This window comes from Tupaia chinensis, unplaced genomic scaffold (genome assembly GCF_000334495.1).
Source record: "Tupaia chinensis unplaced genomic scaffold, TupChi_1.0 Scaffold000047_1, whole genome shotgun sequence".
NCBI classification, from domain to species: Eukaryota; Metazoa; Chordata; class Mammalia; order Scandentia; family Tupaiidae; genus Tupaia; species Tupaia belangeri.
Window position 1 is genome coordinate 1965905 of NW_006159505.1, and position 11679 is coordinate 1977583.

General features: G+C 54.7%; 1 protein-coding gene across 1 annotated transcript in view; it reads right to left on the reverse strand.

Annotated features, from left to right (window-relative positions):
* The window catches only part of PDE2A (phosphodiesterase 2A), a 64185-nt gene that overhangs the window by 45001 nt on the left and 7505 nt on the right, over nt 1–11679 (reverse strand). Inside the window, exon 4 of the mRNA XM_006141138.2 lies at nt 11021–11082. Within this exon, the coding sequence (XP_006141200.1) occupies nt 11021–11082 (62 nt within the window). The remainder of the gene's footprint in view (nt 1–11020; nt 11083–11679) is intronic.

Genomic DNA, 11679 nt, shown 5'->3' on the forward strand with positions numbered 1-11679 from the left:
TCTCTGTCCCCTCGATGCACTCTCAGGAGGGAGAGGCTCCCCGCAGAGGAGCACTGTCACTGTCAACTTCTCCCTAACTGGAAGAAGGCGCTACGGAAGCCACGAGGGAGACTAACCAGAGCTAGGATGTAGAGACTCTGAGATTTCCCAGTCCAACTCCCATTGTCAGGAAGGAAAACAGAGGGTCAGAGGGGACAGGAACTTCCCAGGGATGCATGTGAACCCCAGAAGTCAAAGCTCCTATTTTGAGACCTTTATAACTAGGTTTGGGGAGACCTAAGCTTTGGACTGTGTTGGCTCCTGAAACAAGTCCCAAGAAGTGGATAGAGGTCCTGAGACACAGGCCTTTCAAGACCTGTGCCTCGCTGTTGGTATGGACCTCCTAACCAACCCCGCCTCCTCACTGGGGCCAGATCCCCTACTGGTGTGATTAACCAAATTATGGGGCTTTTTCTTGAGCAAATTGCATCGGCCTAATTGAATGAGGCTGCAGGAGCCTGGGCTGGAGGCTGACAGTGGGTGAGGACAGCAAGAGCTAGAGAGGGGAAGGTATGCGGGGGTGGTCACTAACCACACTGAACAGGGTGGGGCAGAGAGGGTGGGGAGAGGAAGTGTGGAGAGCTGTGGGCATAAGGAAGCAGGATGGCACCATCCCACACCCCACTTTTCCCACTAGAGCTCCAGGCATCACGGTGCCTGGGTGCAGGGGTTTGAGCATTCACTGCCCGCCAGGTGCTGTGTCCACTACACACATAGCACAGTCTCATATACTCCTCCCAGTAGCTTCTTTTTACAGTGGAGGAAACTGAGGCCCAAGAGATAAAGCAACCTGTGAATGCCAGAGCCTAGGCAGGATTATCAGACACTATAGGCTCTGCTTTATTTCTTGGAGAGGTTTTTGCTATAGGGTGTGTGTGCTCACCAGAAAGACAGAGAGAGACAGAGAGACAGAAAGCGAGAAATCACCCCCCGGGGGGATGGTCATGCCACAATCCCTTCTCCTCCTTTCTCCTCTTGGGATCTTGGGCACGCACGCACACATGCCCAGCATGAGTTTAAGTCACCAGGTTCGGGACTCAAACCATGGTCGACTACATGAGAGTTCAGCGGCATAGCCATTACGCTAACTGCTGGTTTCTAGGCTCTGCTTTTAATGGATGCCTACAGCATTTCTCTGAAGTGCTCCCATCCTGCCTTCCTGGGTCTACAGAGAAGGGAGGAGTCCTCATGTCAGCTCTTTCATGGGTCCGGACACTACTCATTTCCTACTGGCTGTTTCTCCTCATCCTCTCTACAACGTCCATCCTCCCTCTGGCAGTAGCTGAGGCTGGGCTGACTCCATTTGGATCCCACCCTAACCTGGTCACCCACAGTGCTCTGTGTCACATTCATCACCCCAGGACAGTATACAGGACCCAATCACTGTCATCTTTGCACAGGAGGTCTCACATCACCAGTGACACACAATCATTTCACAGGGCACAGTGACCCATATTACCAAGTGTCACCAGTCCACACGGTGACCTATCACTATCGCTATCACTCAGGGTGTCCTACATGCTTAGTGTCACATACCATGTTACCTGTGCCGCTGTGTCACCCTCACACAGCACCAGACATTGGCACTGTGGCACACTATCACACTTTAGCATCCTCCAGACCTTCCTAACCTTAAAAACATATACAACTTGGTGAAAATCATTTGCTCTAAAAGTTTTCCACAAATCAACCTACAGTATGGGAGAAAATATTTATAAATCATTTGTCTGGTAAGGGTTTAATGTCTATAATACATATCCTACAATTCAACAACAGAAAAGGAAATACTCCAATTACAAAATGAACAAAAGACTTGATAGACATTTCTCTAAAGAAGATATGCAAATGACCAAAAAGCATTTGAAAAGATGGTCAACATCACTAATCACTAGGGAGTGCAAATCAAAACCACAGTGAGATACCACCTCATACCCATTAGGATGGCTACTGTAAAAAAAAGGGGGGAGACTGGCCCCATAATGCAGTGGTTAAGCACTTTGCAAAGGAAGCCAGATCCCACATGGCTGATTGGGGTTTGAGACCCACCCCTGACAGCAACAACACACTGGGCTATGCATCTGTCCAGGATCCTGACAGGATAGAGAATTAATAGGACTGTGGCATGACCAGACCCTGTTTTCTCTCTCTCTCTCTCTCTCTCTCTCTTATAATCTCATGTGCACACATACCCTATTGTGAATGAAAGAAAATAATTACTTTTTTTTTTTTTTTTTTTAGTTTTTGTTTGTTTTACCATAGGGCATATGTGCTTATTGGAGAGAGGGAAAGTGAAAAAGCAATTTCCAGGGAGGAATGACCACACACCAATCCCTTCTTTTCCTTTCTCCTCTTGGAAATTTGGGCATACACGTACTTGCGCCTGGCATGATTTTCAAGCCACCAAGTCTGAGATACAAACCCAGTCAGCTCCGTGGGAGCCCAGTGTCCTAACCACCACCACACTACCTGCTGGCCCCAGTAAAAAAAAAAAAAATTTAAGCAGAAAATAGCAAGTGTTGGTAAGGATAGGGAGAAACTAGAATACTTGTACACTCTTGGTAGGAATGTGAAATGGTGCAGATGCCATACAAAACAATGTGATGACGCCTCAAAAAATTAAACATAGAATTACCACATGATCCTGCAATTCTACTTCTGGGTATATACCCAACATAACTGAAAGCAGGGCCTTGAAGAGTTATTGTACACCCACGTTTATGGCAGAACTATTCACAACAACTAAAACATGGAAACAACCCAAGTGCAGATGGGAAGCAACCCATCGATGAATGGATAAGCAAAATGTGTTATCTACATACAACAAGATATTATTTGACCATAAAAAGGAAGGAAATCCTGTCATATGCTACAACATGGATGAACCTCGAGGACATTATGCGAGGTAAAGATAAAAGCCAGTCCCAAAAAGACAAATATTACATGATTCCAATTAGATGACACATCTTGAATAGTCAAAATCATAGAGACAGAAAGTAGAATAGTGGTTGCCAGGGACTAGAGGGAAGAGGAGAATGGGGATTTGTCTAATGGGTACAGAGTTTTAGTTTGGGAAGATAAAGAGAGTTCTGGAGATTGGCCGAAAACCAATGTAAATGCATTCAACATGACTGAACTGCATGCTTAGAAATGGTTGTGATGGTAAATTTTGTTATGTATTTTTGACCACAGTTAAAAACAATTGGGGAGATGGAAGGCAGCTAGTAGTCTGGTGGTAAAGGCAGCAGGATCCCACATGGCCAACTGTGTTAAAGTCCCAGACTCGGTGACTCGAAAAACATGCCAGATGCATAGGTGTGCCAAAAACCCAAAGAAGGGAAAAGAGAAAGAAGGATTGTGGTGTGGCCATCCCCTTTCTCACTTTCTCTCTCTCTCTCTCTCTCTCTCTCTCTGTGTGTGTGTGTGTGTGTGTGTGTGTGTCTTTCTTAGACGAGTGCACATGCCCTATGTTAATTTAAAAAAATTTTTTAATTGGGACCAGCAGTTAGCATAATGGCTATGTTGCTGGACTCCCACGTGGTCGACCGCAGTTTGAGTCCCAGACCCAGTGGCTTCAACTCATGCCACGCGGGTGTGCCGGCATGCCCAAGATCCCAAGAGGATAAATGGAGGAGAAGAGATTGCAGTGTGGCCATCCCCACTGGGGGGGTAATTTCTCGTTTTCTGTCTCTGTGTTGGGGAGCAAGTGTCCCCAAAAGAAAAACCCCCAAAAAAAAAAAAAAAAAATTTTTTTTTTTAATTAAGCAAAGAAAAATTTTAAAAAGGAGTGGGGGGGAATAGATGAAGTAAAGGTGGCTAAATCTTGACAGCTGATGAATCTGAGTGATGCATATATAGCCTCTCTGAGCATGTTTGAGTGTGTCTAAAATATCTCATAGTAGAGACCAGCAGATAGCATAGTGGTTAAGGTGTTGGATTCCCGCGTGGCCGATTGCAGTTTAAGTCCTGGACCTAGAGGCTTGAGACTCATGCCAGGAGCATGTGTGTGCACGCCCAGAATCCCAAGATGGAAGAGAAGGGACTGCAGTGTGGACATCCTCCCCAGGACTGATTTCTCACTTTCTGTCTCACTTTCTCTCTCTATCTCTCTAGTGAGCACATGCACCCTATTACAAAAATCTCTCTAAATAAATTAATTAATTAACTATCCCATAATAAATTTTAACCTCCCTGGCCCCACCTTTTCTCCAGAGACCATACCCCGTCCTCTGGGTCCCTCCATAGCCCAGACTCTACTCATATCTTCACCTCTCACCCACTCAGAACGGTCTGGCCCCTGGCCCTGGCCGTCACCAAAATGCTTCTCGTCAGCCTGACTGTCCCATGGTCCCATGTAGCCTAGTCTGCTGTCTCCCCCTTACCTGAAGATCCAGCACTGTCCCCCTCACGTGAGGCCCCAGCACTATCGAGCATTGTCCTGCCCTGCCCTTGGGCCCCTCTCCTCCCCTGGCTTGGTGCCACGCTTCTGGCCTCCTGTGGCTCCCTGGCTGCTCCCCATGTGTTTGCTGCTCCTCCTCAGCCCTCCAGCCTCTAGATCATAGAGCACACAGAGATCCAGGCTCAGTCCTCAGTTCTACCCCTTCCACCACAAGCTCCCTCCCCAGGTCATCCCAGCCAGGGCCACGGCTACCCATGCCTGTTTACTCCCAGACATGCCCCAGCCTGGCCTCTACTGCCTGCTGGACAACCTTACCTGCAGGTTCGACTAACGTGTCCAAAACAGGCCTCTCCGTCTTGGCCCCCTTGTCCTCCCCTGCCCCATGCACCCTGACCTTCTCCAATCTTCACCTGTCTCCAAAACATCTGTACCATCCATCACTTGGTTTTTTAAGCCAAAAACCTGGGTGTCGTCCTCAGTTTTCCCTCTTGCTCACCTCATTCATCAGTGCTGTCCTTTCTGCTTCCCAAATACCTCCCAATGTCCTTTTCTCCCTAACTCTTCCACCCTCCCCTGAGCACCAGCTTCTAACATGGCGGCTGCAGGAACCTCCAACTGGTTGACCCACCTCCTCTCTGCTCCCCCTACCTCCCCCACACCGTACACCAAGCACCAGAACAATCCTTCAAAGCCATCTGTAGACTGCGGTACTTCCCACCTGAAGCCACTGGTGTCTTCCCATGCCAGTGTCTGTCATACACAGAGGTGTATGCACACATTCACACGGTCACAAGTATCGCACATGCGATGTCAGGCTCAGGGTCCTACAGCGTCCCACCCTCGTGTTCACATGTGTAATGTCACTTCACGTCACAATATTGTTCGCCCATTCAGCCTCACTGTATTGGACGCTTGGGACACACACTTGGTCTCACAGCTTGGTGTCACACACTTGAGTCACAGACTCAGGGCCACACCTACAACTGCACAGAGGCATTTGTTGATGTTGACGCATTTGATTTTATTTTTAATTTGCTAGAGGGCGCATGCACTGGCTGGACGGAGACAAACAGAGAGGGAAAGTGAGAGAGCACTCTCCATGGGGCATGGCCATGCTGCTCTCTTCTCCATCTCTCCCTCCTTTCTGGATTCGAGCAAGCACACACACGTACTTGGTGTATCTTTCAAGCCAGGGTTCGGGACAGCGGTGCCGCCAGTCCCGTGGAATCCAGTCACCTTAACCACTACACCACTAGCTGGCTTGATATACTTGATTCTCATGTGTCACACCCTCTGTGTGCCTGTTGTCACCCTTGGTGTCACCCATGTGAGAGCACACGCTGTGCCATGTCACGCACTAGGTGTCACTCAGCACCACACACTGACTCCCACAATGTCTCACACTCAGGGCTTCACAGGGTGCCAGAGCAGCATCACACACTCAGCGATTCTTCAATCACACAGCACCCCATAATCCTGGTCACACACCTGTTATCACACGTCACAGCTCAGTGTTACACACACAGTAGAACACCCACTGTTCCACCCTCGGTGACTCAGTGTCACCTTTGGCATCACCGAGGACCCACCAGCTCCTCGACCTGCCAGGCCCAGTCGCCAGAGCTACTGTCCGTGTCAAGGCCGCTTCCTGTTGTTGTGCTTAGAGTCCCCAGTGCTGCTTGTTCCTTCAAGGATTTCCTGTCGTCAGCCTGGGACACATAGCCCACAGCCCCAGAGCTGCCAGCAGGACCCTGGGCCCTCTGCCTCCATGCTCTGATTCTAGCTGGGCTCACAGGATTCTCCGTCCTCCCCATTCAGGCCACCTGGTGCCCTCATGTGCTGGTTCGGTGCTGGCCCCACTGGCTCCGGCAGAGGAGAGACCTCTGGGCCTTGTCCACCCCCAGGGTGTCCAGCCTGGGCTTCCCTGGAGGCCTCTCACACAGCCTGAGAGAAACTGCCTGGTTCTGAACAACTAGGGACATGACCTGAAGCTGCCAGAAGCCTGGGGGAGGCGGAAGGTGAGGACAAAGAGTAAGAGGGTTAGATTTTGAGAGGACTTCCCAAAGAAGCCAATAGAGAATTGGGAAATAGGTTGAAAGAGGAAAAGAAGGTACCCAGGTAGGAGGGTGCCGGACAGCAGCAAAGTCAGGGGGGCTGGAATCTGGAAGAGATGGCAGTGGGAGTGCAGAAGGACAGATGGGGAGAGAGTGTTTTGTAGGATTTGGAGAAAACAGGTTTCTCTCTGAGGGCACCTCCTCCCTCCCAGTCAGTTCTCAGGCTCAGGCTCTAAGCAAGGGTCTGGGGCACACGCCTCCCTCTGGCCCTGCCAGCGCTCACAGATCATCCCCCATGGCTGCCAAGCCCCTTGCCTCCTGCCCAGCCAGCCTTCAGGAAGGACAGGCGGAGGCCAGAACACACGCTCCCCACACGGCCTGAGATAAATATTTCCCGGGAAACGGAACTTGTTCTCTCTGTGTTTACAGCCAAGGGCCAGGAAGGGCTGTGGGGGAGGGGGCCGAAGAACCTCACTGGGGCCCACTGCTTGGAGCCCAGGCGCTGCCTCAGACCTGCTGTGAGCCTCTGAGCCAGTCCCTGCGTCTCTGAGGACGGCACCTCCCAGGGCCTGGGCCTGCCCATGAGCCTGGCCTGCTCTCAGCTGTGCCTTCTCTGGGTAGACGTCCCCAGAGCTCAGTGTCTCAGCTCAGATGAGGCTCCCCTGATGGCAGGACCTGGACTGCCCGTGCCTGCCTTGTCCACAGTCAGTCAAGGGTCTGGACAGATGGATGGGCAGACAGACAGAGAGACAGGCCCCAGTGACAGCTGAGACTGCCTGCCTGGCCCCAGGTCCCTGCACACCCCAGGCTTGTGCAGCTCAACAGGTGGGCCAGACAGATGGCAAGGCCTCAGGCCCCCACCATGCCAGATGCTATGGCCAACTTGTTGGCCTGACTCCCTTGGGGCAGCCGGGCATCACTGAGGCCACGTGCTCCTGGTGAGCAGGAGCCAGGAGGAGACGGGCACATCTGGCAACTGGCATTCGCTCAGGAGCCCTAACTGCGGGCCTGCCAAGTGCTGCTGCAGTGGTCCTCCCAGCCTCAGCCCACTCTCCCTGCCCGGAGCCTGTGCCCACCCACGGACCACTCCCCAGCGGCACCCACCTGCATGCCTTTGCACAAGCTGTCTTTGCCCCATGAGGCCTTTCCTAATCCCAGTGGCAATCCTGCCTTACACAACTACCCTTACACGAGCTTTCTGGAACCAGGCTCTAAGCACTGAGCCAACCTCCCAGAGCCCCCTCTGGGACTGAGACCTAGCCCGCTCTGGGGCTAGGTTTCTCCAGCTGCCTGTTTTCTCACTGCCTTTAGCTGGTCCTGTCATAGCTGGCCATGGGCCTCTCTGACCACCCAGCTGATCTCTGGCTTCATCATTCAATGGCCTAGACCTTATCCATCCTTCCAAGTTCCAAGGCTGCCTCCTCCAGAAAGTCTCCAAGATTGCCCTAATCCAGCAACTATGTTTCCTTCTTGGAGTTACTCCAACCCTGCCCACAGTCATTCTCACTCATTCAAGAAGTGTCTATGAGCCCGTACTATACACAAGCCTCTCCAGCCCCAGAGGGACCCAGAAGAGATAAAGGAGACTCAGCTGTGGTCCCTGCCCCCAGGCGTTTACGATCACATGGGAACGGACACATAACCTGCATAACCGTGCGGGATAACAAGGTACCCTACTGTGGGCTCAGGAAAATTTGCGGGCTGTGAGTGCCCAGGAAAGGGCACAGTGACTCAGCCTCCGCAGTCTGAGGAGGACTTCACATAGGAGGTCGCATTTATTCTGGGCCTTGAAAGCAAGCAAGTAAAGACAAAGAGCAAAGCAGTCTGGAGGGGTCGGGGTGGGCAAAGGCAGGCAGGCACGGAGTGCTGGTTTGCACAGGGGAGGGCATGGTCTGTGGCTGAGCAGACGGTGTGCTGGCTGGGGGCAAGGAGTGGACACCGGGACCCCAGCAGGTGAGGCGAGCAATGCCATGCCATGGTTGTGGCCTTGCTAGGCCCAAGGGCAGCAGCAGCGGGGCCAGTGCTGGCCAGTGCACTGGGTGGTGGTGTAGTGGCTGAGCCCTCGCCCCCATCTGCCTCGCTCGCCACACCCCCATCAGGGCCTGGGCCAGCAGTGAAGGCATCCACTCGGTGAGCTCTGCTCACCTCCCTGAGCTGCCTCGGTCAGACTTCCAGAGAGAGCAGTGATGCACCGCCTGGCCCTGAGTGGGGGAGGGGGTGTGCAAGGACAAGCCGGGAGAGCCCCTCCTTCAAGCCGTGAGCTGGCACGGGGACTAGGGAGCCATCCCAGGAGCGCGTGTTGAACAGATGCCCACTGGGCGGGGATGATGCTGGCAGCTCTGCTCCATGGGCTGCACCCAGCCAGTGCCAGGGAGCACGCGGTGCCCGGAGCTCCCCTCAGCCCCGGCAGCTCTGCACACTCACTGTCACACAGGGGCAGCCCAGTCCTGGCTCCAGGGATGTACCCTTCAGGAGACGGGGGAGGGCCCTGCCGTGGGCCCCACACACATCCTGTCACCCCACTCTCGCCCTACCCTCTCCATGTTGGGAAGTCCCCAAGGGCAACCTGTCTTCCCCAGCAGGACCGAGTGTGGTCTGGGCGCTTGGAGTGGAGGGGCTAATGGAACTCAGAAACAGAGCAGGCCCTGCCAGGTAGCCAAGTAGGTTTGGCAGGCGGGACAGGACAGAGCCGAGAGCTGAGGGGCTCATGGCTTAGGATCCTCCGTCAGAGGGAGGGGCAGCAGGACCCAGATGAAGACAAAGCAGAGACAGAAAACAGGAGTGGGAGCAGACAGGGCTGCTGGGCAGGCCTTGGGGAGAGGAGGAGGGTGGGCAGCTGGGAGAGAGGCAGGGCTTGGACTCTGGGAGAAGGGCCCACCAGGCAGGGGGCGGTGCACAGAGGCGTATGCAGGAGCTGGAGCAGCTCCTTCCTCAGAGCCCACCCCCCAGGGAGGTCTCAGCTTCTCCAAATGCCCCCCCACCCCGCCACCCGCCCTCCTGGCTTCCTGGGCAGATGACAAATCCAGTCTTTCCTGGCGGGTGGCCACTGCTGGCTCCCAGGAACACCATCTGTCCCAGCTCAGGGGGGAGCCCCGGCCCCATGGGGAATGCCATGGTGGTAAATAAATTAGTAATGGCTCCCCAGGCGCTGCCTTCCCTCATGGAAACAGACCTTGGTGTCCCACAGAACCCACGCTGAGCCCCCTGTGCACAGGACATCTCTGTCCCCTTCTGGTGGAGGGCAGGGAGTGAGCAAAGCTGAGCACAGCTACATCTGGGCTCCCCTCGACCCTCTGGTCACAGCGTCCCCAAACATAAGAGGAGGACGGCAGCAGCCCTGTCTCACAGGGAAGTCGTGAGAGTCCAGCGAGGGAGCGTGGAGAAAGCTCCTGGCACGTGAAGGGCTGATGCCAGTGGCACCCTCCTCTCTTCTTCAGCCAGAGTTGGACACAGGCAGACTCAGGCTGCTCTGGCTGCACGATGCCATTTCCACACGCACATGCACACACACACACACGCGTGTACATGCCTTCCCTGCGCCAGTCTTCAACCTCTGCAGCCCTCTCTGTTTTTGCTCAAGGCCCCTCTGAGCACTGGAGGTTCCTACGAGACACCCAAAGGCAAGGTCCAGGGCTGGGATTGACGTCTCTCGTACCAAAGGAATGCGCTGACAGCCCTGTCCCCACCCGAGGGCTCTGGGAGATTCAGGAGGAAAGCACAGGCCCTGGGCTCAAGGAGCTCGCAGTGCAGCCAGGACGAGCCAGACAGACATCCAGAGCCATGGGAGAGAGAACAGGGTGGCAGTGGGCGACAGAGAGCAGGACGCCCAGCCTCTGACTGACCAGGCAGGGGAGCTCAGAGGAGGAAACATGAGTGAGCTTGGTCTGTGGTGAGGGGCAGGAGGACTTCCTGGAGGAGGAGAGGCAGGAGCTGAGCCCAGGAGGAGTTAGGAAGCTGAGCGGGAGGAGGCATGCAGGGGTGGTATGGAGGAGGCAGGAGCAGTCTCAGGAGAGACTGCTGCCAGGATGGGGCTGCTGGAGGGCAGGGGTGGGGCGCCTGGGGGATTTTTGAGCAGAAGGACAAGTTCAGGTTTGTGTATTAAGCAGATGCCACCACTGGAGGTCAGGGACAACTGAAAGCAGGCAGCCAGGAGTGGCCACTGAGGGGATGGCAGGTCCAGACTCAGGCAGGCAGCAGGAACGAAGGGGAGGCAAGGAACGAGAAGAGCTCGGGGCAGAGGATGTGCAGGGACTGTAAGGTGAGGGCGGGGAGGACCAGGCAGGAGTCTGACATGACTCCCTGGGGAGCAGGGAGTAGGAGGAGCCCTCTGTGCGGGAACCCCCACCGAAATACAGGACGAGGGAAGACAGTCTTGGCGCAGGATGGCCCTAGGCTGGAGGGGGTGGGGATGGGGTGGGATGCGGCTCCAGCCTCCCAGTCCTCCCAGGGGTGAGGGCAATGCTCAGACTGACCCCCAGCCCGCGCCCCCACCCCACCAAGCCCACCCATCCTCCCTCCTCTGAGCTCTCACCTCCAGTCGGCCATCTCTACTCCCTGAGGACTCTGGCTCCCGGGCAAGGTGGTCCTGGCTGGCTGCGGAGATAAGAAGGCCAGGGCTGAAGCCTGTCAGGCTTTCTCCCCGCCTCCCCAGCCTGCCCTCCCATCAGCCCCCAGCAAGTCCACAGGTGGCCACCTCCTCCAGGAGGCCATGCCTGGTTGTACCCTGCTCTCCCCGAGACTCTCTTCTTGCTCCCTGCATCCCATGGGCACTTCAGGTTCTTCGTGCCCTCTGTCCCTCCACACCTTTGTCCTTCCACACCCTCTGTCCCTCCACACCTCTGACACACCACTCTGAGAACTGGGCCACAGTCTTTCTTTCTACCCAGGGCACCTAAGGAACAGAAATGACATCTTCACCCCATCTGAGGCCCCCTCCACTTCTGCTTCCCTCCAGGGAGCTCCTCACCCCTCCGAGCCTCAGTTTCCTCCCTGTAAAATGAGGTCTGTAATGTCCGCCTCTCTGAGCATCCTCGTCAGGCTGGGCCTTCGCTCTCAGGGCTCCAGCCCAGGCCTGCAGTGAGTCCCAAATGCATGAGATTGCACAGCGAGCCCCGATCCCAGCGAGGCATCCCTCCATCACCACGTCCACAGCGCCTCGAGGCAGGCAGCGAGACGCAGCCACAGGAGCCT